Raw genomic sequence first — 27,033 nt, forward strand, 5'->3', positions numbered from 1 at the left:
GTCCAGCCTAAATCCAACAGAGAATCTGTGGCAAGAACACGTTGCTGACGCTCTCCACCCGATCTGAAGCAACATTTCAGTTTCTGGATCGGAGTGACATACCCCGAAAGACTTGAAGCTATAATCACAGCAAAATGTGGTTTCAGTTAAGTTTTGTGGTCTACTAAATTCTTACTTAGCAGGGCCAAGCACATATGCATGCCTCACTTTTCACATTTTATTTTTTTGATTTTATTGCATATCCTTTTCCTTCCTCTTCATGGTTGAAAAGGGTCTAAGGAAAGTGAGCAGGCAGTGGACATGATAACTTGGGATAGGTTGATTGTTCTGATTGTGCTGCGAAACAAAGGGACAGCAGTTATTTTCAGCGGGTTTAAAGGTCATCAATTTAAGTCTTGTGAGAAGCAAAATATTGTCCTGTTGCTAGGACAACTAATTGTACTGTTATTTTTCTGCTTCTGCATGTCACTAGTGGTAATTCCCTGTTTTCTGGTTTGTACCAGTCATGTGTTGAAATACTGGAAAACATCTGCAAAACAGTGAGGAAAAAAAAACTACCCTCCCTTATATTAATACACGATAGTAACACAAAAGCTCAATTTCTGACATGCACAATATTGCATAACATATTGGTTCACCTCTCCAAATCATTGAACTCAGGTGTTCCAGTAGCTTCCATGTCTACAGGTATGTAAAGTCCAGCAGCAAGGCATGCAGACAACTTCTGCCAACATTTTTGAAAAATTGAGTCACTCTCAGAATCTTAGTAAATTCTAGTGTGGCATCGTGCTAAGAACCACATGTACAACAGGTCCAATCATGACATTTTCTCCACTCCACATTCAACTGCTGGTATTATAACAAAGTGGAAGAGATTGGGAATGACGTTAGCTCAGCCACATAAAGTCACAGAGTTGAGTCATTGGATGCATGATGTGTAAAGGCTGGCAACTTTCCACAGAGTCAACAGTTACACTGTGTGCACAATTATTAAGCTAGTGAGTATTTTGACCATATTATAATTCCTAGGTATATTTTGTAATTCCCAGCTGGATAAACTTGAATGCTCAATTGATTTAAGCATAGCAGGTGATATGTACAGTATCTGTGTATTGACGGTGTGGCCTGAGGAGGTCAAGCACTTATGTCAAGGTGGGCATAATTATTAGGCAGCTTATTTTTTTGGGGTAAATTGGCCAAAAAAGAGACTTAACTGGCTCGGAAGTCAAAAATTACCAGATGTCTGTCAGAGGGATGCAGCACCCTTGACAATGAGTCATTAAATGTTTTGCTGCAAATAGTCAACAGGCTCGTAAGAATTGTGTTGAGAAAAAAAGATGCAGATTACCTGCCATTTGTTAGAAAAGAATGAAGCACGAAGCTACCAGGAAAACATAATCTTCCAGTTCTGTCATATTCCATGACGGCAACCTACCTGGAGTATCGACAAAATGTTCAGGGCTCAGAGACATGGCCAAGGTAAGGGAGGCTGAAACCCGACCACAACTGAACAAGATACACAACACTGGGCCAAGAAACATCTTAAGAGAGATTTTCCAAAGATTTTATGGACTGATGAAATGAGACTCTTGACAGACCAGATGGATGGGCTCATGGCTGGATCAGCAAGGAGGCAAGACTCAGTTGAATACACTGGAAAGTTGGTAGCTGTTTTAGGTTCTTTGACATTTTGGATTAATCGAGAACACTGTAGTTGGTAATGAATAAAAAAAAAATCCTCAAAAATAAGACTTGCCTAATAATTGTGCACAAAGTGTACAGACCTCTAACATCTTCTGACCTTGAGATTAGCTCAAGAACCATGTCTAGAGAGCTTCGCTGGATGGGTTTCCATGGCCAAACAACTGCATCTAAGCCTTGCATCCCCTAGTGCAATGCAACACGTCAGATGCAGTGGTGTAAAATATGCTGTCCCTGGATTCTAGAGCAATTAGGATATTTTCTCTGGAGTGACAAATCATGACACGGTCTGGTAATCCAATGGACAATCCGATTCAATTGACACTGCTTTTTATGGGTGCTGTCATCTTGGTATCCTCAACGACTCGAATATTGTGCTGTCACTCAAATCCCGCGAGAATATTCATAATCGTGTTGTACCAACCACACCAGGCCCCAGAATAAGAACATTATCTAGATCGGGGGAAGATTCTCAGTCATCCAGGTCATATAATGATTACTGCTGGTGAACCCGATATTCAGCCGGACACAGAGTTACGTATTTTTAAAAGGTTTATTGACAGGATGAATAACGGCAGGTGAGGCAGGAGGTTATTTCGTGGCAGGTGGCAATGATGAATGCACCAATGTCTTACACTAAGAATACGGCACGTTTTACATTAAAATGGTGGTATACTTTTGTTTAACTTTAAGAAGACGTATTATTGTAAAATCATAAATGTTGTCTACATTTTGAATTGAATTAAATTGGGGTTGTGTGGATAAAAGTCAATAATGCACACAGAGGTGTGATCTTCTTGTGTTTAGGAAACAGAACATGGCCTGGTTCTGCTCTCCAGAGTTTAATATGCATTACATTCTGGCAGCACATGGATTTTTAGTTGTTTTTTTTTGTTATTTAATTAATATATAGAAAGGTATCAAAAACATTAAAAATGAAGAGAAAGTTTTGTGTGCTGTTTCTATCAGCATTGTTAAAGAATCTGTGGGTTGTGGCTTTAAATTAGCATCTTTAAATTGCGGGTGCTTTATCATCTATAAGTTTGAAGGTTGATGTTGAGCTCTGTCTTACCGGGATTTAACACCGGAAGAGTGAGGGAGCTGACCATGTCAGGATATTTTTTATTTCTGTATTGATCTTCTGTGTGTTGCTCTGTTAGCTCATCCTTCACCGTCTCTGCGCCGCCCCGCTCGGCCCTCCCTGTCATCCAATAAGTTGACTGATTCGGTTTCATGGCCGCTAATCTGTTACACCTCATTGCGATATATTTTTTTTTATTGGACTGATACCTGATTTTATTTTGAGACAATTTGTTGGACTGATAAACAACACTATGAGTGGAAACAACAATGTTGGTGCATGACTGAATTAATTTTACCTGTCTGATGGCTGGACAGCCTGCTTTAGGTTGGAGAAGACCACCAGAAACTTGGGATTACTTACACAAAACCTGCCAGATTTATTTCAATAAATAGAATGCATTTGAAAAATTTAAGAATTTCATGTATTTAAATAAAATTTTAAATGCATATGTATATTAATTACACACAGATGGATATATTTAATAATTTTATATGTTAATTTGATTGATTGTGGCTCAAACCTAATGAAAATCCTCAAATTTAGTTTAAAACCTTTCAGAACCTTAGAATAATAACAAAAAGGGATTATTATTGACAAAATGTTAATGCCCATATACTGTTCATTGCATTCACCCAGCAGCTAGTGCGGGCTCCTTTTGCATGAATTGCTTCATCGGTGCAGAGTGGCATGGAGCCCATTTACCGGTGGCTCGTCCTTCAGCTCCTCTCATTTGTTGGCTCTGGTGTCTTCCCTCTCTACAATACTCAACATAATCTCTGACAGTATTGAAGCTGAGTGATACCATGGTCATTCAAGCAGGTATTGCTACTTTTGGCAGTATGGGTAGGTTCCAAGTCCTGCTGGAAACCAGCATCAGCATCTCCACAAGGTTTGCCAGCAGAAAGAAACATTAAGGGCTCTTAAATGTCCCGCTGGGTGGTTATGCTGACTGTGGAGTTGATAAAACACAGTGGACTAACACCTGCAGGCGGCATGGCTCCACAAAGCATTACACAAAGCATGGAAGGAGCTGGGACCCCCTTAGCTGTGTAGGCGCACCCCGTTTGCTGCTGAGGTTAGAGGGTTAGTGGGGACCACGCAGCGTTTTCCCCCATCCCACTTCGGATGAAGGGCTCGGCCCACTGCATACCAGTCCAAGTTTTGTGAACCTTCCCTCAGTGCTTAAATGGCTTTTACGTCACAATACTCTCGAAGCAGCAGTTATTCTTGTTGCTTGTGTAACTCCAGATTTTTTCCTTCCACTAAACCTTTCACAATATAGTTTTACGCAACATTGTGTAGCCTTCTGGCTTACTTTTTGCAATTTCGCTTAGAGGGGGCGTTACCTGTTGAGTCAGTCCTTCTCTTGATTGTGTAGGCCAGAACATGACATTTCTGTTTTTATTTATTATTTAATTTATTTATTTTTTTTGTCTGGGAAGTGGACTTTCAGTTTTCATTAACCAGAAGCCATAATTATCAAAAATTAACGTAAACACGGGAAACATATCACTCTGAGGGAATGGACATTTCCTCTTTCTAAACTTTTAAGTAATATTCTAGTTTATTTATTTGCATGTTTCATGTTGGGTTGCTTAGCAGTCCACTTCTCCTAGATTTAGATCCTGGTTTTTTGGTATATTTGAGGAAATAACCTACTAGTGTAAAATACAAATAAAGGGCTCGACATTCACTATCGAGATCATTGCAAATAAATAAGCGCTCAAAGCTGCTGTGGACTATTTTCCATCCTCCTGTTTATTGCAGCCAACATGGCGCCTCTGGTGGTTGCTTGGAAACGCAGGTCCCAAATGTCTGTTTATTGCCCCGCAGCAGCTCATTGATTGACACCTCTTTGACTCGCGGCTGTGGAAACGGACGTCTGCCGGGGTCACCTTGTGGAAGCCTCTGCCTCATCTTGTGTTTCTGATCCTAATGAAAACGAAATCGTGTGATGCAGTACGAGGCCGGGAGGGCAGGGAGGCGATTTTTACGGCTCCACAATTAGCTGCCGGTGTGGCCCACAAGGCCGGCGGAGTAAAATATAATTTTGGTTTGACGCCTGCAGCCAAATCTGAGCTGAAGATTGAGCGGCACGGGCAGCGAGAGGAAAGTGAAAGTGTCTTAAGTTTGATGGGATCCGGAGTGATGGAGTACTCTGATGCCCGATAAACGGACGAGAGGAGAGAGGGTGAAAGGAGAAACCCTCCCATAATTCCTCTCATTTTTTTCTGCTTCTCCTTTCCGTTCTGTCGCTCTTTATTTCCAGCCAATTACACTCTGCAATTCCTCCCTCTGCTCGGTGAGTCTGTCCGTCTGTCTGCTGCCGCCGTCCAATTTTCCTCCTAATGTCTTTGTTCCTCTTTATCTACCTTCTTCTCTGTTCTCCGTGGTTTTTGAGACGCGCCCGAATGGAACACGCTTATCTTGTTTCCCAGCATGCTCGAGGGTTTTATTGCCAATCACCTGAGCTATGATGTCTCACACTTCCACATAGTTCAAACAAACAGTTTATTGTGTCACCTGGGAGACATTTCCTCAGTTTTTACAACTTTTTGATAGAATATTTCAGTGATTTTGTTTTTTGTTCATGTTTTTGGACATCCCTTAATTTAAATCTGAGTATTTTTCTCCCAAAATTGAGACCAACAAAACCTGTCACTTATTCCAACTGGTCATAAGGTGGCATTGCCTATGGATAAATCATTTTGGTCTGTTATGCAATTTGAAAAACACTTTTAACCCTTTACAGCTAATTGCTGTTAATCATAAAAGTGATTTCGAGCATTTTAGTCATCATTCTAGTTCCAGCTACTTGGTTCTTGAAACACAGTTTCAGTAGTGGTTATGCACAATTGTGCTTATCTTAAAAGGGAATTATTTCTGAGTTTTCTTAATCCTATTGTCACTGTATATATATAGATAAAAATAGATAGATAGATAGATAGATAGATAGATAGATAGATAGATAGATAGATAGATAGATAGATAGATAGATAGATAGATAGATAGATAGATAGATAGATAGATAGATAGATAGATAGATAGATAGATAGATAGATAGATAGATAGATAGATAGATAGATAGATAGATAGATAGATAGATAGATAGATAGATAACACATGTCTGGCTACATGTGTTCTCAATATTCTGGCCATTGGTCACAGTGTTGTGCATCTAAATATAAAATACAGGTGGGCGATGCAGCAAGTCATATTAAAGTTTTTATTGTCAAAAAAAAAAGCTCAATTTTGATTTCATCACTATTGACACACTTGAAAACATGGATCTGAAAGAAAAAGTAACCAATTATTTAGACCAGAGATGTCCAAAGTCAGTCTTGGTGTTCTGCATGTTTTTTATGTGTTGAATTAATTGAAGCTGTTTGGGGCTTAATTAGCTCCTCGGCATCTTATCAAGTGGCCCGTTAGGAACGTGCTAACAATCCATTGCTTTGATCCAGGTGTGCTGAGAGAGGGACAACTTTCAGGACACCAGCCCTTGGGGACTGACCTTGGACAACACTGAATTAGACTAAAGAATAGTTTATTATTAGTTTGCATAATTTTGCCCACCTGTTGCAGGCACAACTTACAACCAGTAAGTCAATACTTTAGCAATGAAGTACAACCCTGTATAACCCAACTCAGAAAATGTATTTTAACTTCAAAGGTAATCCATTACAAGAATTTGGTAAAGTGCCTTCTTGCTGCATATAAAAAATGTCACAGTATAGAAATGGTATATTATTGTTACTATTTGCAGATTTGTAACAGTTTCCAGCATAAACGTCATATTAGTAGTAGTACAAGTTGCTTTTAAACATTGATACTTGTAAATGGTACTGTTGTCTTTCCAGCTCCCTCTTGGGATTTTTAATCTCAGTGAGATTTAAACGTTTATGTATAAACACTTCCTCAAACATCAACAATATACAGTATGTTAAGTATATTAATATTACATCTTGTACCATCCAATAAAACGTATCGTCTGCATTGAAGCCATCCCTTAAGGAGCAGTTAGCAGCACTGTGCGGTGCCCAAGGAGCATTCTGCGGCTAAGGGTCTTGCTCAGAGACTCAGAGTGGCAGTCTGTGGGATTTGAACCAGGGAACTAGAAGCCTTCCCTGTGTGTAAGGGCCCTGCTTTAACCACTTGAGCAAAACTGTATTACATTATATCTGTGAGTGAATAAGAAGAGTCCCACAGATTTGGCTTTATCAAGTGTGGAGGATACCATAAGATGTTTTTAACTTTTGAAAATGTTAGTTATTTGAATTTCAGGGGAAAATCTATATGCTTTAGGCTCTTATTTTGAAGGAAGTTGTTTCAGTTTATTTGCCAACATGACACTATAAAATACATAGATTTTTTTCCCGCTCTTGTTTTTACTTTGGTTGTCGTGCCAACTATAAGGCAAGGCAAGGCAAGGCAAGGCAAATTTATTTATATAGCACAATTCAGTACAAGGACAATGCAAAGTGCTTTACATGATTAAAATATAGCAAAATAAAGCAGAATAAAAGCAAGTAGGAATAAAATGGAGATAGAAAATAGAACAAAAAAGTGGTGATTCAGTTAACTAGAACAGTTGAAGGCAATCCTAAACAAATGTGTTTTTTTTTTTTAAGAAAACCTTCAGCTAAAACGCTGATAGTCCAAGCTGGTAACGAGTTATATGGACAAACGAAGCTAACTAACGAGCCAAACTTTCATCCCTATCAAAGTTTGTTCAGGAGGAAAAGCAAACTGGGCAGAAACACAGAGCTGTAACACATAGAACATGCCCTACAGACAATCCTATGATCCGTCTGCTTTGGCAGATCAGTAACACATTCTAACCCTTCATGATCTAAAACCATCGCCACCCACTCACCCTAGACTGCGACAAGCCTGCATTTGTCACCACTCCTAATCAGAAAGTGACACATGTACGATCCTCTCGCTATTTGTCGAATGCCACGACAAGAAATGAGTACATGAAAGTACCGCATTGCCGGGGTGATCTGCTGGAAGGAAAGACCACCCTGATAGTTGGGCCTCATGCAAATTGAATGCTTTCAGCCATATCTTTTTTTTTATATTGCTATAAAATGGATGAAAGCAGCAGCTGTTGAACTATGCTGAGAAGTGTTATCCTGTGCCAGGATGCGGGGAAAAGGCGAAGGTATGATGATCAAAGGCCTTGGTATTTTCACCCGAGGCAACTCTGACAAACTTAAACTTTGAACTGATCAAAGTGTCTGTGGCAGTTGTTTCCACGTTGCACGTAGTATCACAAAAGACGGGTCACCTATGCAGCTACCTGGAACTACAGTAGAGTGGCTACATCGACAACAAGAAGCTACAGTGCCTCACATAAGTATTCATACAGTATTTCTTACATCTTTTGCACTATTTGGCATTTTCCAACCCCAAACTTGAATGCTTTTATTAGGGCCTTATGTGATAAACCAACACAAAGGATGGGATGATTGCATATTTAAAGGAGGATGATGCATGGCTTTTGTAATTATGGAAAAATGAAAATCCGTGTAGCATGCATCTGCATTCAGCCCCCTGACTCAGTGCTTTGCAGAATCACTTCTCACTGCAACTATGGAGCTGCCAGTTTTTTTTTTTGCTCTGTGTCTCTCTGCTTCTGCAAACACATCTCAGACTCAGCCCAGTTCAGACGGAGATTATCTGTGAACATCAATTTTTCAAATCCTGCTAAGCGTTCTTAATTGGTCTTTGACTAGGCCACTTTGACACATGAACATGCTTTGATCTACATTTAACGAGGAAGTTCGACGTTAAGATTGGAAGTTAACGAGGGATAACTTCCAATCTGGTGTCCAGTCTCTTGCTGCTTCTAAAAGGTTTTCATCTAGCACTGCTGTCTTCAGCTCCATCCAGAGGAGAAGCTCCGTTGCATTATGTGTTATCCATCAAGGTGATCTGCCTTTTTCCATACGTTTCGTTTTACATGCAGGTTAAAAGGTTACATTTTAGTCTCCTCTGACCAGTGTTGCTGTGACCCCCAGACGACCTTTCTCAAACCACAAACGCTTCTACTTATCGCTGTATCTCAACAATGGCTTTCTTCTTCCATGCACAGCAGATTTGTGGAGCTCTTTGTATAATATGATTGAACTTGATTTTGTAAAGTGCCTTGAGATGACATGTTTCATGATTTGGCGCTACATAAATAAAATTGAATTGAATTGAATTGAATTGAATAACTAATATTTATCCTGTTGACAGATTCTCCCACCTGAGCAATTCATCTCTGTGACTCCTCCAGTGTTACCACGGCCCTCTTGGCTTGTTCCCCACACTTTCCATTTTCAGATGATTTAACTCTGCTCTGTGAGATGTGTGAACCTTAAAATATGTTTTTTTTTAACATAATTCAGCTTTAAACTTCTCCTTTCTCCCTGACCTTTCTGCCTGCCGTGTTTCTTGGTCTTCATGATGCCGCTTGTTCTTTATTGTTCTCTAAGAAACCTCAAAGACCTTAACAGAACAACTGGATTTATATCAGTTTTATTAAAGGGTGGTGGGGGGGGGGCGACTTGATATCCATATCATACTTGTCAGATTTTAAATTGTAAAAAAAAATAATAAAAAAAACTCTATATCCTTTTGCAGTGTGTCCTGTTTTTTTATTATCTTATCACTTAACATTGTAAAGACAAATTCAAAGAAATCTAAGGTTGGAATATTGACAAAGTATGAAAAAGCTCAAAAGTTATCAATGTGTTTGCAACACACCGTAGGAAACCATGCAACCAGGGCGTTTGGATGATTTTCGAAGAGACGTTTATGAAATATAGATCAAAACACACTAATGTTAAATGTATGTCTGCATTAGCTCAACAAAATACATTGTGTTTTGTCGTTATTTTTTCTGCCTATGTTTTCTGGCTATTAAACTGCAGGCGAGGTTCATAGGTAGCAGAAAATCTATGTGAGGTGACCACTGGGCCCTATCTGGGCTTCAGTTTCCAGTAATGATATTTTTAATATCTCCTGCTAAATATAGCCCCTTGAGCACTTGCATGAAGAGTGTGGAGGGGGGAGAGAGAGGCAAAGACATAGAAGTCAGGAGGGTTGGTGTGGAGCGAAAACAGAGAGAAAGCATAAAGAAGCAGGTGAAGCACATGCGGTTTGCCTCCTGCAGCTCAGGCCACTGGAGGACAAAAAAAACAGACTGTAAGAGAAGGGATTCGGTGCTGTGATTCAGGAAAGCAAAGAGCAACTCCTCTAAGTCATTATTGATGGGAAGTTGCTTGATGCCAAACGTCTGCTGGCAGGCCGGGGAGACAGCTGAAAGTCAAGAGGGAGGCAGGTGGGTGAGGAGAGAACTAATGATTTACAGACCCAGAAAGGCAGCTCTCAGATCCCGTTTCCACAGATTCTGGTCGCATGAAACAGAAGATGGGCCGAGTTAAATGTTAAGTCACGTGCATTTCCATTCACTTTGCATCTGACCTCATCTGAAATGAAAAGGCCTTACAGTACCCTGTTTTAATATCCACAACGGGATCTTAGGAAGCAAACATTTTAAGGTGTCTTTAAAAAATGAGTAACACTGTAAAAAGTGAAACGTGTATGCCTTAAACGTTCTTTACCTGCAGAAATGTGTGCCATCCATTAGGGGCCCTGGTTGTCAAAATGTCCTACCATAATGTTTGGTTTAGGAACCTCAGACTCTCATCTTTGCTTTACGCAATTGTCTTGGTTCTGTTTGCTTAATCAGAACATGTTCTCCAGTTTGCAATAGAGCGGCTCATTGGTAGTAGAAAGCAGAATGCCCCTTTCTGGTCTGTGTGAACATTTTGATGATTTCATGTTTGTTGATGAGCTCAAAGTTCTTGGGCTTGGAAGGTCTCGTTGCCATTACCCTAATCTTTAACTATCTCCACAGATGATCTGTCAGAGTTTAGCCAGGACAGGCTGGATGACTCCAATATGTTAACGTCTCTTCCAGATTTAAATAACATTGTTAAGAAAATGTAAAGTTCACTTTGAAGCTGAATCTGCCAGGTCTGGGCAGGTAAAACACCCTCTGTGGCACATTTTGTGTACCCTACTTTTAGTTATTTATTTTCCATTTATAAAAGGTTTTAAGGTGAACAGATTCCTCCTTGTAACATATTTTTTTGGAGTAACTGATGAATTCATCCTACCTTACTATCATAAAATTATCATTTCTATTAAATATGATATATTTGACTTAGTTTCTCAGATTTTTGTCAAACTAAAAGGTTTACTTTGATGGTGAATCTACTTTTCTTATTATTCATGTTTTATTTTAATTTTAAAAACAATCAGCTTCTTCAGCAGGGTCAATGATGTGGAGGAACATTTGTGATTTATTGCTCCTTTTCCAGTTAATTTTGGATTTTGCTTAAAGAAATGGCCAAGATTTTATTATTTTTCCCCTACTGAATCAATACAATCAAATCATTTGTTGATTTTCAGCATGAGATTATTTAGAGGATTAACAGAAATTTACCAAATGCAGAGGATGCTATATTTTATTTATTAAACCTTGACTTTACTGTCTTTATTGCATGTATTTTTCATGATGTTGCACATATATGATTCTATAATTCCTACTTTTGTACCTTAATTGAAAGGTGTATTGATCCTCACTCGAAACAGCGGTGGAGTTTTTCCTGGGCTCGGTTAAACAGGATTGAGGGCAACTGTTTTGATGTAGCATTTTGTTTTAAAGCAACTGCAGAATTTCATTTATGAAGTTTATTCAATAAAATTTCACACTCCACGAGCACTTTATGAGTCTCAGCATACCTTTACTGAGTCCCCCACGGTCTAAGCTCAAACAGCCTCACCTTTTAATGAGAAGTTAGAAAACATCCTACGAGGCTCTGCGCTACATGACTGGATTGTGTTATTTTGCAGCTTTGCCAACTACAGGTTGATATTAGGAATCCTCTGGTCTGCTTACTACTAAGGTTTTCATCTGGTTATGTGCACGATAACTGTGTAAACTCCAAAAGTGCGGAAACAGCCAAATCCCACAGAAATGTTTTTTTAAAGACCCACAGAAGACTTTAAGTGCTATAGATTACCAGGATGAAGATTCCCTTTAATTTCCAGGGGGGAGAGGACAACAAAAGAACACTGAAATGTAATGTAGAAAGTTTTAATATTAACATATTAGAATATTCACATTTTAATAGTTTTAGGTTTTAATATTCACTGGTTTCACACTTTACACTTTCACTTGGTACAGATGGAAGTATATCATCATCATCAACAACAACTTTGTATTTATGCATTTAATAATCATTAAATGCATTGGCACTATATAAATAAAATTGAACTGGTGAAGTCTGGTTCTGCCTTTGTGCCTTTTCATCTGTCACTCAACCATTTCGATAAACCTTTTAAAACTTAACTCTGTTGTTTGGCTAAATATTGGGTTCTCAGAGCAATCATTACAAAAAAAGAAGGCCCTGTCTCCTCAAAGCCTCCGCTTTGAGCTGAGAGACCGATTAGGGTGTAGTGGAGGAGAAACTCTACCAAGTAGGGTGGAGACAAGTGATTTAAGACTTTAAAGATGAACAGAAGGATTTTTTTTGTCCTGTCCGGCTGTGTAGCATTAAGAATTGTTGTCTTGATGCCAAAAAGAGCCCAACAGATTTTACTTTCACAAGTGGAGACTTACTGCTTTCGCCGTAGTGCTACTTCTAGATTTGATTTATATATGCAAGAAACTTTTTTCGATTTTATGCTGGGACTATTTCACGTTCAATGGACACAGAAGCGGGCGGGTAGAAGAAGAGAAACAGAAAAGACAAAATGCTAAAAGGGAGGAAAGGGAGAGAGCAATGTAACATCATCAGAGTCTGCTTCTACACCTGCAAAGAGGGATATAAAAAAAACAGCAAAACAAACCGATAAAGCATTACAGGTGCAAACAACCAACGCCTTGATACCGTCACTGAAGACTATACAGTATTATTTAATACGAAATGTAAAAAGTGACAGCTAAAGATAATAATAGGGGTTTTCTGTATAGAAGTGAATTTGTAATCTGGGAACCAATGAAGAGAAGCCAGGAGAGGAGTAATAATCTCCCGTTTACGTGTTCCTGTTAAGAACATTCTTATCAGACACAAATAAACTTCAATTGGGCAACTCGACAAACTGGACATCACTAGAGGGTAATTATTATCATCTGAATGAGAAATGAGAAATACCTGCCACTGATTCCCACCTAGTTCCAGTGTCAAGAGCAAACCCTCTCCGACCGTGTGATTGCTTAGATCGGATTGTCTTAAATTAATGATTTATGTCAGTGAACCTCCTGAATCTGGTTGATTCAGGAACAGAGGCTCAGTCATTGCACGCTAGCTGTTCTCACCTTTTTGAATTCCCCACATGTGAGTATCTCGATGGGAACTGCACAGTGTCACGGTTGCTAGCACCGTTGCCTTGCAGCAAGAAGAGTTCAAATCCCAACCAGAGCCTTTCTCCATAGAGTTCTCATGGATCTCTACGGAACCTCCGGCTTCCTCCCAAATTCCAAAAAATATGCATGTTAGGGTAATGGGGCACTTTAATTTGCCCTTTGGTCAGAGTGTGTGTGGGAGTGGTTGCCCTGTGTGTTGGACTGACGCCCTGTCAACGCTGTACCCTGCCTGGGCGCTGGAGCAAGGCACCAGTCCTCCTCTGACCCTGCAAAGATGAAGTGGGTATGGAAAATGATCCCGATTTAAAGTGACTAAAACTTTCCTCTGATTCTCTACTCAGCATCACTACCAGCTGAGACTTACAAACAAACGATCCACTGAGTATCTGGTGTGGGTGTGAAAGCTAGCTGTATTGTAATTGCTTTGTTATACAATGAGAGATTTTCTTTTCTGCATGTTTAGGTTGCAGCACAGCTTACTTCTACCAGAAGCTAGTTTGAAAACATCTTTCTTTTACTTTTTCTACAAGCCTTAAAAAAATAGAACTGAGATGCCTTTTCTCAATATGAGTAGGAACCAAAGTGGGACTGACAAAATCCTCCAACTCCAATACGACTGCTGTGTGTTGATATCTCGTAATAAAAACAGAATTACACCGTGCATTTGTACTTCTGGCAGTTTGAATGTAATAGGTTCACTGTTGCCTGGTTCAATTTTTATTCAGAGGGGTTCTTGAAACTTGATCCACCTCACTTGCCCTGCAGTAGTATCAGTTTGAAGATCGGTGTGCTTAAAAATTCATCTTTCCTATTTTTTATTGTACATTATTGCTCATTTCACATTTATCTGGAAGACAGGTCAAATTTCTCTTTCTGTCCTCAGAAAAATGTCCCCTTCTTACCACAAATGACAACCAAAGTGCCGCCGGCTGTATTTGTACCACAGTTTAAGAGCTCCATGATAGCTGGCTAGTGACGCTGGAGTTAACACGCCATTTGCAGCGTCTCATTCATACTTCAAGCTTTAAAACTGTCATGGCTGCTGTTAAAGGAGGACCAAAGTGCAGAGTGCGATGATTATGATGTTTATTGATAAATAGACTTGCAGATAGACGTAGCACATGAACTGAATAATGTGGGTACGGAAAAACAGAGTGGCAGGAGGGAAAAATCCACAGCGGATAGCAGAACAAAACCAGCAGAGAGTGAAGAGTCCAGGGGGTTTAAATACAGAGGAAGGTGGGGAGAAAAGTGAGGCAGAGCAGAGGTGAAAGCGATGATGAGAAATTAGCAACAGGTGAGAACAATGAGGGCAGAGGGAGTAGAGTTGAATGGTTGAGAGGGCCAGACAGGGACGAAACACAAGAAGAAATCTACCCATAACCTGACATCAGGATCGTGACAAAAACACTGGCTTGAGTTAAACTAGAGTTGAAATGTTTTTCCGATGCTGACAGCGGCTTTTAAACTTATGCAACGGTAAAAAGTGGATGATTTCTATGCTCTCTTGGATTATCTTTTTGTGATAAAGAAGAAATAGGCCTAGAGCCGGGAAAAAGGTGTTGGATTATAAACAAAGTGAAACTAACGAAATTAGAGTCTAAGCAATCACAACAGATTGGGAAACCAAATCACTGAGAGCTACAACTAACTGAAAGCAAAGGCTCCAGAACAATGGAGCAAGAAGGGGAAACTCATTCATCAATTTTTAAACAAACCTTAGATTCTGAGACAGAAATATCTGTATAATAATAATAATAATAATAATAATAATAATAATAATAATAATAATAATAATAATAATAATAATAATGATTCTCCACATGGTAGTTAACATAAAAAGCACTCATATAAATGACAAAAAGCACAAGGTCATGAAAATGATACCATAACCCTCCTAAATGAATGGCCTAAGTAATTTTTTCCCAGGTTTTTGTTAGATGCGGCAATAAGTTAACAAGTTGAGACTTAGGCCATTATTTTAGGAAGGTGGCAATATGAAAGATTTCATATAAAACTACTCGGTTGCTCTTGCTACTCTATATCCCCCACCAGAGGGGAGCTTGACAAATTTCCTAAATAGGGTGACTGGTGTTACCCAAAATTTGTCGGTCCTTTTATTTGTATTGCTCACTGTATATTTTTTAAAAGTGATAAATAACAGTAAGAAACTGTTGCTATAGTATATTTTAGGCCCGCCCTCTTAAACCTCTGGAAATGGACAGATAATTAATCTTTGGATGCCACAAGCAAACTGCAAAAGACTTCCAGTTGTCTTTTCCTGTTTTTAAATCTCTTTTAAAAACGCACTTTTATTTCCTGGCTTTTAATACACAGTGATCATGTCATGCGTGGCATTTTAAAATACTCTTGCCATGAACCTGTTTTTTTAGCTTTTGATGCTGTGTGTGTGTTTTGTATGTTTTTAACTTTTATTTTTTTTTTACCTTTTCTTATTTTAATGTCCAGCACTCTGGTGACCCATGCAGGTTTTTAAAATGTGCTCTAGAAATAAAAATGTTTGATTCCAGTTGTATTGGTTGTCATTCTACAACATGCATGCCACACTTTTCAGATTTACCTTCGTAAACCTTTTTGCATAATCATGCATTATCCTCCTTTACCTTCACATTTATGTTCTACTTTTTTTTTGGTACATTGTAGTTAGCGATTGTGACAAAAATATGAAAATGCTCCAGGAGAAAAAAATACTTACTTTTTGCCAAGCCCTATAGATGTCTATGTCGTTATAGGCAAATTGCACCACAAGCAAAAGCCTTCTGTATAGATCATTCAAGCCTCTGTACATGCTGGTCCTCATTTAGTAGAGTAGAGGGGGCTAAAATATTCTGAAATAAATCTCAGCAAGTGATAGCAACAGAAACTGGCTCAGAGCTCACCATGATTGGCCTCTTTGTTCTGTTTTTTTTTTTTTTTTTTTTTTTTATGGCTGGAAGCAGAAAATGCCAACTGTATCATCTGTGTGATGCACCGAGCTGCTTTCCCGGCTGCTCTCTGCTCGGTTTGATATGATGGCTGACATTATCAGTGTTTGTGGTAGAATGCTAATTCTTCTTCCGCTCTCTCTCTCTCTCTGTGTGTGTGTGTGTGTGTGTGTGTCTGCCACCTCAGATGATGTGTTGGCGAGGGATGCCGGCGAGTGTGTGATCTGTCTAGAGGAGCTGCAGCAAGGGGACACCATAGCCAGACTGCCGTGCCTCTGCATCTACCACAAAAGGTGACTGACAAACAAACACACACGCTCGCAAACACTCAACTAGATATGAATCACTGCCTCATATATACATTTGCACTTGTTCTAGTTAAACCCTTTTGCAGCGCTTTGTAAAGGTTCAGGTCTGATGGACTCAGACCTGAACCTTCAAAAGCATCTAAAGACAGTTACAAGGTCGGCTTTCTATCACTTGAAGAACATTTCTAGGATTAAAGGACTGATGTCTCAGCAGGATCTAGAAAAACTAATCCATGCGTTTATTTTTAGTCGAATTGATTACTGCAACGGTGTTTTTACAGGTCTGCCTAAAAAGTGGATCAGACAGCTGCAGCTGATCCAGAACGCTGCTGCCCGCGTCCTCACTAAGACTAAGAAAGTAGAGCACATCACCCCAGTTCTAAAGTCCTTACACTGGCTCCCTATATCTCAGAGAATAGACTTTAAAATACTTCTGTTAGTCTATAAATCCTTAAATGGCTTAGCTCCTAAATACATCACAGACTTGTTATCAGCGTATAAACCATCCAGACCATTAAGGTCTTCTGGCTCCAGCCTACTCTGCATACCTAGAACCAGAACTAAACACGGAGAAGCAGCATTTAGTTCCTATGCTCCAATTATCTGGAACAAACTTCCAGAAAACTGTAAAAGTGCGGAAAGCCTGAGTTCTTTTAAATCAAGATTAAAAACACATTTGTTTAAAATTGCCTTCAACTGTCCTAGTTAACTGAATCACCACTTTTTTGTTCTATTTTCTTTCTATATTTTATTCCTACTTGCTCTTATTTTGCTATATTTTAATCATGTAAAGCACTTTGCATTGTCTTTGTACTGAATTGTGCTATATAAATAAATTTGCCTTGCCTTGCCTTTAAAGATTCATTCATTCTCGCTTTGATGCAAAAGTTACTTAATCATATTTTTAAATAAATGGGGTCCACGTAGCTGTTCCACCCACTATTAGATAAGATGAAAAGTTTTAGATGATTAAGAAAGTTAAATAAAGAGCAGAACTGGTGTCAAACCTTAAAGTGCCATGATTGAGAGGAAGAAATAAGCTGCTCAGTAAAAACGTATGTATGTGATCATTTAAATAAAATTGGAATTACTTTATTGCATAAATACATTCTAGTCATTTAAATGTTTTCATATTTTATGAAAAACAAATCAATCAAATGTGAAAATCGTTAATTGAAATTCTATTCATTAAATGTTAAAGTTGATGTAATTTTCATTATTTTAAGTTATTTTGTTCAGCCTTACCCATCAAAGTGAGCGGTAAGGCAGGATTGGTCTGTTGTAACAAATGTTGGAGTCTACTTGATGAACCTGAGTCACCACTTAAATTATTTCATGATGAACTTTTTCATCATGAAATATTTTAATAATTTGTGAGATCATCATGCAAGATTTTAACATAAAATTAATTGACGTTTGAATTCATTATTTAAACCTTTAATTATCTAATTATGAATAACACTTTCCGCAGGCTTTAGGAGTGTGTTTGTGGGAAGTTAAGGGAAGCACATTTGTGAGGTCAGACACTGATGTTGGATGAGACTGCGTGGCTCGTGGTCTCTCATCTCATTCATCCCAAAGCTTCTCAGGACTATGTAGAGTTCTTCCACACTAATCTCTCCCAACTATGTCTTTAAACACCTTGCTTTCTGACCCAAAATCGGGAGCAGTACAATGTACAAAACATCCTGGTTTTCTGAAGCGTTCAGAGTCCAAATCCTGCTAAAAAAAAAAAAACATCCACCGTGGAGCCGCTCCGCACCAAACTTTACACAATGCAGTCATGCAGGTGCCGTCCACCTTGCAGCTTCCAAACCCGACTTATCCAGAGGATGAATGGAAAGAGAGAACATTCTAGTGAAGATGTCTCCATCGATCTGGAGTCCAGTGGCAGCAGGTGTCACGCTGTTGCATCTGAAGCTGCTCGGCCATGGAAGCCCATTCCAAGAAGCTCGCTACGCACTCTGCTTCATCTAATCTGAAGACAACATGACTGTGCAGAAAGTTACCAACACTTTCTTCCTCAGCACCCACTGAACCCACTCTGTGGTTCTACATGGCTTGCCACTTTGTGCTGTGGTTCCCAAACGCCTCCACGTCGTTATAATAACATTAAAATGTGACTTTGTAGTGTTCAGTGGTGAAGACATTTCAGCACCTGATTCATAGCACAGGGTGCATCCTATCGCACTGACATTTTTTCTTTTTAGGCTCCATTTGTTTATGCTCCATATTTAAAGCTCAAACAGTTTAGAAATATCTCTCATAAACGAACTTTTGCACATAAACTTATACAAATGGCTGAAAAGGAATTAAATGTCTGGATTAGTAGGGAATTCAGCATGAAAACACAGCAACGTCGTTCTTGTGGAATATTTTATAATATCACAGGCAGAAGAATGTTTAGAAAATCAAAATAAGCCAGAAGATTGCTCCTCCTGTGATTTCCTTGAGGTTAATTTGTACGTTGCATGTTGTTGTGTGCTTCCTGTGTGGGAGTATTTGGAGGTTTTCCAACATGCCTACAAGATACTTCAGCAACAGCTCTCTGTAACCCTGAGTTAAAGGCGTATTGCAAAATATACTTCAACTTTTTTTTATTTATTTTTTATTCAGATGTGTAAATCCATCATCGGCTGCATGAAGAAGGCGGGTGTGTTTTTTTTTTACTGCCATATCTGATCCAACACCGTCATGCCTGTGTGTCTTTGTGCTCCTGCAGCTGTATAGACTCGTGGTTTGAGATCAACCGGTCCTGCCCTGAACACCCCTCTGACTGACTGACCACCCGGCCCACTCTGACTACTCTTCAAGGTGAGACTCACAGCTCGATCCACTCTGAAGAAATATGAGCATAAACTCTCATACGTGGCACAAGTTTCATTTTATTCTATTTTTAACATTAAAGTCAGCGATAGCTTTGGTAGTGGGCCTGAAGTTGACAGTTTATTTCAGTCTAATTGCAGTTATTGTTTTTGCTGTTCAAGTAGTTTTTAGGTTTAGGAGGCAATTACTCTTTCACATAGGGCCAGATGGGTTTTGATAGTTGTTTTTTCTCTTAATAAATTAAATCTCCACCTGAAAATGACATTTTGTGTTTAGTCAGGTAACTAAAGATACTGATTTTAAAACTTGCAAGATTCAAGTGTCAGAAGAAAGCGAAATGGACTAAATCTACGATGGAGCAAGTACTTTTTTACCCCAGTGTGTGGGTTCTGCTGCTTGGACAAAAAAACAAGCAAAAAAACAACAACCAAGGAATAAAATTAGAATTGCCCTAGAAAAGTCTGATCTGTGCATCTCTAATTTCTTTGAAATGTTTAACCCCTTACAGCCTGATACAGATAATTGTGAGGAAACATGACATTTTTAAAAAAGTAAATCTTTTTGGGCTGCTTTGGTTCAAATCTTCTTTGTATCGTAATTGATACGTTAAACCAAAAAATCAAATTTCCTCATGTTTTCTGCATTATGTAGGAGATGTAAAATATAATTTGTATGTTGTAAATTGTATGTACAGAAAAATACTGACTTTGTTCAAGAAGTAGAGATCGCAGAGATATTTGCAGCAAAAATGATCCATTTGGAGTTATAGGGTTAAGGTTTATAGCTTTTGACCATCTATGATAATGTGACATCAGTGTCCAGTTGCTGAAAATGTCAGTAATAAATGTGCAAACCATGTTATGTCCCTCTGCTCTCTGTCTCCAGGACATACTAGGTTGCTGCCATGGACATCTGGACAGAGACGCTACCAAATCTGATGAAACAATCAAAGTGATCACCACATACTCGCCGTGATGGAATCCATAGTCCTATCAGACAACTGTTCCTTGTAAACTGAACCAAAAAGAATAGTGTGACTGTCCAACCATCACGCATTAAAGGGCCTCTGTTAAGCTTTTCATTTTTAAAACCTGACGACGATACTGCATACAAGGCAGACCCTCTCCTGCCTCCTCTCCAAAGCAAGCATGGCCGCCCCCCCGGAGATGCTCAGGTCTTAACGGGCCTCCCATCTCGTCTCTGGGTCCAGGCCCGTCTGTAACTTGTGTCCAGTCCTTCCATGGCCTTAACTGGGTGGGGGAGAGGAAGCAGAGCAGGGTGGGCGGGAGGAGGAGGAAACGGGAACCACAAGAGGATGAAGGTGAGGAAGAGGCAGAAATCTGCAAACAGACTTGTACATTATTCAGTGGGCTTCTCCTCTCACACAAGCAGGACTCCAGCCTGGTGATCTCTCATAAAAGACTGCCTCACAGTGCTCCTCTTTCATAGTCCCCGCCTCAGTTCTGCGTACCTTCCTCGCCAGAATAATTACATCCGAAGGTTACATAAAATGCTTTTCAGATCCGGTCTGTGCACACCTGAGCAGAAAGAGAGGAACTGGCATGTCAGCTTGTCCCGTGTGTTCGCTTTGCTTGGTCTGAATTTAGACTGGGTGTGTGTGGGGGGGGGGGGGGGGGGGGGGGGTGGAGAGGGGCGGTCTGAGCATGCTCAGTCCGGACAGGGAGGGAGGAAGGAGCAGGAAGCGGTGTAGTTTACGCCCTTAAAGTGTGTGTTTGGGATGCTCCAGTGTCAGGTGTGTGATAAGTGTGTGTGTGTGTGTGTGTGGATTGGTGACAGGTTGCTGAAGCTTTGTGTGTGTGTGTGTGTGTGTGTGTGTATGCGTGCGTGTGTGTGAAGGCTCGTTGTAGAGGGCTGACTGGGACAGTGCTGTGTGTGTGTGTCTCTGTATTGAAATGTTTACAGTCTAGATGTTCCCTGTGTGTGTGTGTGACTGGCAGTCCTCCCTTTACTTTGCTAATGTTTACAGCTGCAGAAAAGCAACATGACATATTGTAAATTTCACTTGTAACCTCTCTCGGTTTTTCTCTATCAGATCTGCCAGATTTTTCATGTAAAAATTAGTCATTTCTTAAAGAGGGACTCTGGAGTGAGAGCGAGTGCGAGACTGTGTCCTTTCATATGACTGTTTGCGTGGAAGGATTGCTGAGTGGAACCAGCCAGGTACAGGAGCAGAAGACCCATAGAGTCACAGAGGCTGTAAGAAGTTTCTCATTTGGACCCACTCGCATTTCAGACAATTCGGTTGATTTATTAGTTGGATTCATCACTATATTTCAGTTGTTCCATTTATTTTTGATAATTATTGCTTACAGCTGATTAAAAAGAATCATACAATCAGTATACTTGAAAATCCCCATATTAAACCAAACCAATAAAAATAAAGCTTTTTTTATATATGAAAATGTTATGTTTTGGCACACGACACAAACAAAGACTCTTGGCTTCAGAGTTGTCCAACAGGCTGTGATTAACTTCTCCAAGAGTTAGGCATAGAGGGACATTGTTAAAGAAGGTTATTGCAAAACAGCTGTTCAAGGCTACATCCAAGCATATCATTGGAAAGTTTAGTGGAAGGAAAAGTGTTGTAAAAATGTTCACAAGCAACAGGGAATCCTGCAGCTTTTTCATTGGTGTAAATAGTTTAGTCCTTTCCAAACCTAATAATTTAGTTTTTTAGGTAGGTAATATTGTTATTGCCTAAGGAACTAACTTATTATTTTTTTTCATTAGCATTGGGTCATAACGTCCAAGTAAGCAACAAACAAATGATTTAAATATAACTTTCTCCAATAAATCAGTTTTTCATAGTATGTATCATACATGACTTTTACTCTACCAGTCAAAAGTTTGGACTCACCTTCTCATTCAATGGTTTGTCTTTATTTTTATCACTACCTCTGGGAACGTCTTCTTGACAGTCGGAAAACCATTTCAGTCAAAACATACAAGATGTTTTGAGTTATTTCACAATTTTGCATTTGATGTAAAATTCTAGATATTTTTGAGTCATAGCTTTGATGTCTTCACTGTGTATCTGCAATGTAGAAAAGTCAAAAATAAGGAAAAGCCACTGAACGACAAAGGTGAGTCCAAACTTTTGACTGTTAGAGTACATTTTAAACTTATTTGCTGAAATAAATCTATTATCCATTAAAAAGAATCAACAATGATATATATGCGTATATTTATAATATATACAAATGACACATTGTCAACATGTCCTTTGAAAAAAAATTTATCTCCCTTGGGGTCCCTTGATCCTACAGGGGAGGCCATAGGCAGTTGCATAGTCTGCCTGTACCTCAGGCCATCTAACCAAACAACTTCACATTTTAAATTCAAACTAACAGCTAAAGGTAGCCAAAGTGCTTTACAGTCATATAAAAATGAACAACAGTGCAGCAACGAAGTTGGATGAAATTGAATAGTGAGACAATGAAACATATAACGAAAATAAAAACAAAAACAAAATAAATAATATGATAAGTGACAGTAAACAGGAAAAGAAAAACATAATAATGTACAACTAATCTAGGAAGGTTTCACCCTCCGTACAGTCAAGGTAAAAAGAAAGTACACCCTGTGTCAATTCTAAAAAGGGTCACTGTGGTGTAAAGAATTCGATTGCTAACATTATTATTAATAGTAGTACTATTAAAGCATCACCACTGAAGGCTGTGTCTAAACTCAGGACAGATTAGGAGTTAATTATGGATTTCATTGAAAAGGTCCGGGTTTTTCTGAAACCCTGACGTTCCTAACAGCGTCTTGGAGCACAACACTTGAGGGCCATAATGACACTGCTGTCATGGATTTATTCAAGCTGTTTGGAGGAGACACCTGTGTGTGAAAGGTCAAATCTGAGTGCCCATGGTCACCGCATCCAATTGGTGTCAGCTCGTGATTTAGTCCCCATTAAACCTGACCCTGTGTTGTTTCTATATCTGAGAATGTACTAGTTTTGCTTGAATGACCTGAAAGCGGATACAAAAGGTTGTTTGGTTGGAACAAAAAGTCCCATGACAATGGCTTCTTTTTGTACCCTAAAAGGTTGGGTGCCGAATATCCAAATCTGAAAAAGAATGAAACGGCAAATGGACAAAATGACCTGTACCGTACTCTGACCAACAGAGGGTGAAAATAGAACATAAAAGCCCACTAGAGAACCACAGCAGCACTCAGCGTGAATAAAAAACAGCTGGGAAAAAAAGATTCAAATATTTACAAAAGTTTAAAAAGGATAAACAAAAACCAGGAGACACAAAGAAACTACATTTGGATTAAATGTGACAAAACAAATCCATAATTAATCATATAGTTCTTCCAGCAAATAAATTTTTCTTAAAAAACTTGCAAAATTAGGGGGCAAAAAAATCAAAATTTTCGTGACTCTTTCGGTCTTCTTCTCCTTCCTCAGTTCACGAGTTGGTCTGATGGCTCGTAATCCTTCCACAACTGTTTGTGCATGTGTGTTTGCAAATCAAAAGGGGCCTCTTAGTCTCTGCTACAGTCAGTCCCCCCCTCCCCACTTTGAGTTTCTGCTGGAAACAGATCTATCTGTCTGCGACTGGAGACACGAGGCACTCGGACCCTCAAAAAGGACTCTTGTTGTTCCACTGTGGAGCCGCTGAACGGGGCTTATTTATTCATTTGTTCATATTTAACAATATTTGTTTAATGTTCCAATCATGTGAGGTGTTGCTCACTCTTCAGAATGCCAAGAGCTGATGTGTGAAGACTACTACGAATTAACGTACAAACAAACTGCATTTACAAAGCTACTGTAAACAAATGGTGGAATAAATTGTGCTAGATGACAAGAGTGATTTCAGTTTTTTCCCCCTCTGGTTTCAAATGCAAGATGAATGCATGCGTGTTTGAGGAAAATTAACCGTTTTAAGTCAACAAAAGAAACTCACACAGTGGAGTCAGCGCCTTTCAGGAGATTTTTTATGTTTGGTAAAAACTTTGTTTCAGTCATCCACTACATTTCCCAGAATTCCCACCGACTTTTAGAAAAGTACATTAAATGAGCTATAAGTAATACTGACACCTTGTGGCCCAAATCAGTACAACAGCTTGCCAATCACAACAATCTGATATGACGTTTTAAAATGTTAGGTTGCTGTTGTGAATTTTTTTCTTCCACAGGACAAGTATATGATGTTGTATTCTGTTCTATTTCTGGTCCGCTTCTCTTCCTGGCTTCCATGTTAGCAGGATGCTGCTCCTTTGCCAAGATAAAATACCAAATTCCTCGCTCTGTGTTGGGAACTCTCATATGATTGGCTCAGGAACCAGGAAGTAAACACAGGCTACACTCTGAACCAAAGTCGTTCCGGACCATACTTCAGGTTTGAAAGGAGAAAAACTTAACTAAGACATTGTTGAGGGAGACAACCGCTTGTTTAAGGGGAATGTTACTTTCATCCCAGGTGACAAATTAGAATGATTTAGGCTGATTTTTTAGTGAATATCATACTTATAGCTCCTTTAATATGCTGCATTACATTTGCAGTTGGAACTCAGAAATTCCAGCTTCTCATTGGCAAACATCAACTAACGGCCACAATATTTGGACTTTTCCAAATATAGTGTCAGAGAAAATTTTTAAGGCTGATTATCTGATCCAAAATAGTAGCTCCTCGCATCAACGACAGTAAGCTGTGATAAAATATGTTTATTTTACAACAAACAGTTGTAAGAGTGCATCTAAAATCATTGTTACATGTAGCGGTTGCAACTGTGACACAAGCAAATTAAAAATGGTGTTTGGACGTGGAAAGTACAGCTTCAATGGACGTTTACGAGATGTACTACGAACAAAACAACAGTTTTCCTGGCCTTCGCCATATTGGAATATATATTCCAACTCTATTAACTTGAACGCTTCTTACTCGGGTCTACTCCTTTCTCAGCTCCTATTTCCGATTTCCTTGGCAGATGGAATGCAAAAATTGTACTTTTGCTTAGAGCAACTCTGCACGGTTTTTAGAAAGCACAATAGTTTAAATGATCAGTCACAAAAAAGTGATACAGAGAGTGCATCTTCAAAGTGTTCAGACCTTTTGTCCAACAGAAAGAGATGATAAGAATAACTACCTCTGGAGTTTGGCTGAGATGTCAGCATCATTTTTTGTGAATACAATAAATGGCTGTCTCAAATTTTATTAACAAAATGTAAAAAGTAACATTGAAAACTAGGTAATTGCAGCCTTTTTGCTTTCTTGAAATATGCCTTAATGCTTCAAATCAACATCCGTGGAGAAAACATCACATGCAGCTCTACATGTAGATCTAGCACTCTGAGACCACTTCCCTGCTTTCCTTCACGAGGCGTGATTCCTGCTGGTTGATACGGGAGGAGTGTCATATCATAAAAGCTTAAGGCATGGTTTCAGTTTCATGTCCTGGTCAGGAGCCACTTCATGGTGTAATTTTACAGCATCTGATGCAGCTTTAATGGATTTTGAAAGTGTTTTCAACTCGCTACAAACCTCTCTGTCCCAATGGAGCTTTCATTCTGTATTATTCTCCATTTAATATTAAAGCAGTTGTAGTCATAATGCTGTTACAGCACACTCCTACAAGCACCCCTGTGGTGATGATCAAAAAGATTTTATAGCAGCAATATAATCCTACACTGAAAAATATAAAAACATTTCAACCTTTGGTTTGAGTGTATTTATTTAATGAGTAAAAAAAAATCACTGAATTAAGACTTTGCATTTATTATCTACTTTTCTATGTTTTGCAGACAATCTTTGAGCTTTTACTCAGCAATATCTGATGACTTTAACTTGCAGTCTGAAGGACACGTCTAAGAGTCAACAATGTCAAAATAAGAGAAATGACTGACCTGTTTTTCCTCTCGTCAAGATTTGCGAACCGATTTTACCCTGACAGAGGGGAAAATACAAGATTACAGTTTGGACTTGCTGTCATTCTTCATTTATCAGCTGATGAATATCATCAGAAGTGACAGAGAGAAGGTGAGGCCACTGAGACAAGCGCTGCATATTAATATGATGGAAATTCAAGGTTGAATTTACTGTCCAAGTTTTATCTACTTGTTGTGCCTCCTTTTTATGCTACTAATAAAATTACTTTTACCATATTGCTTACAGCTTAACGCAGTTACAAGGTCACCCTTTTTTTTATGGTGATAGTCTGGCCTCCAATGGTCAACAATATAATTGCACATGATTTTAAATAGGCAGAAAGGCCTAATGTATTATATTTATCAAATAACTGATAAAATCTGCTATGATCTTATAAACAGTGTTTTATTTGTCTTCAGCTAAAAACAATGCATTCTATTCCCATAAATGTCGAAACAGGAAATATTTATACCTTGCTAGCATCACAGTTGTCAGAACGCTTTGACATTATACTCCTGCTCACACTTCAGTCCAGGCAATCCATCCCAAAGGATAACGATAAGTTGACTTTCTTAATTCTTAGTCAAATGGTAAGAGTTGTCCTAAATTTTCTTAATTATGTTGCGAACTTTTCAATCATTTGATTATAACTGATTCTTTAAAAATGTTCCTTCTATATGTTCCTAAGGAACCTGTTCAGGTCATCAGTCTTCTTAGGAAGAAAACATTTCAATTTGCCCTGCCAAACATAAGATTTTTTCTTTTTACAATATAGTCTATTGTTCACATTTGAATATAATCTTTAATATTAAAAGCTTTCTGTGGAGAAAAAGGTTTT

At 38.9% G+C, this 27,033-nt stretch overlaps 1 protein-coding gene across 1 annotated transcript in view; it reads left to right on the forward strand.

Moving 5' to 3' along the window:
- Positions 1-20,917, forward strand: part of znrf1 (zinc and ring finger 1) — a 68,529-nt gene extending 47,612 nt beyond the window's left edge. The window contains exons 3-5 of the mRNA XM_036124921.1: positions 16,347-16,452; positions 19,190-19,281; positions 20,179-20,917. Of these exons, the coding sequence (XP_035980814.1) occupies positions 16,347-16,452; positions 19,190-19,247 (164 nt within the window). The 3' untranslated portion in view covers positions 19,248-19,281; positions 20,179-20,917. The remainder of the gene's footprint in view (positions 1-16,346; positions 16,453-19,189; positions 19,282-20,178) is intronic.
- Positions 20,918-27,033: the final 6,116 nt, after the last annotated feature.

The sequence above is a fragment of the Fundulus heteroclitus genome, chromosome 2 (assembly GCF_011125445.2).
Source record: "Fundulus heteroclitus isolate FHET01 chromosome 2, MU-UCD_Fhet_4.1, whole genome shotgun sequence".
NCBI lineage: Eukaryota > Metazoa > Chordata > Actinopteri > Cyprinodontiformes > Fundulidae > Fundulus > Fundulus heteroclitus.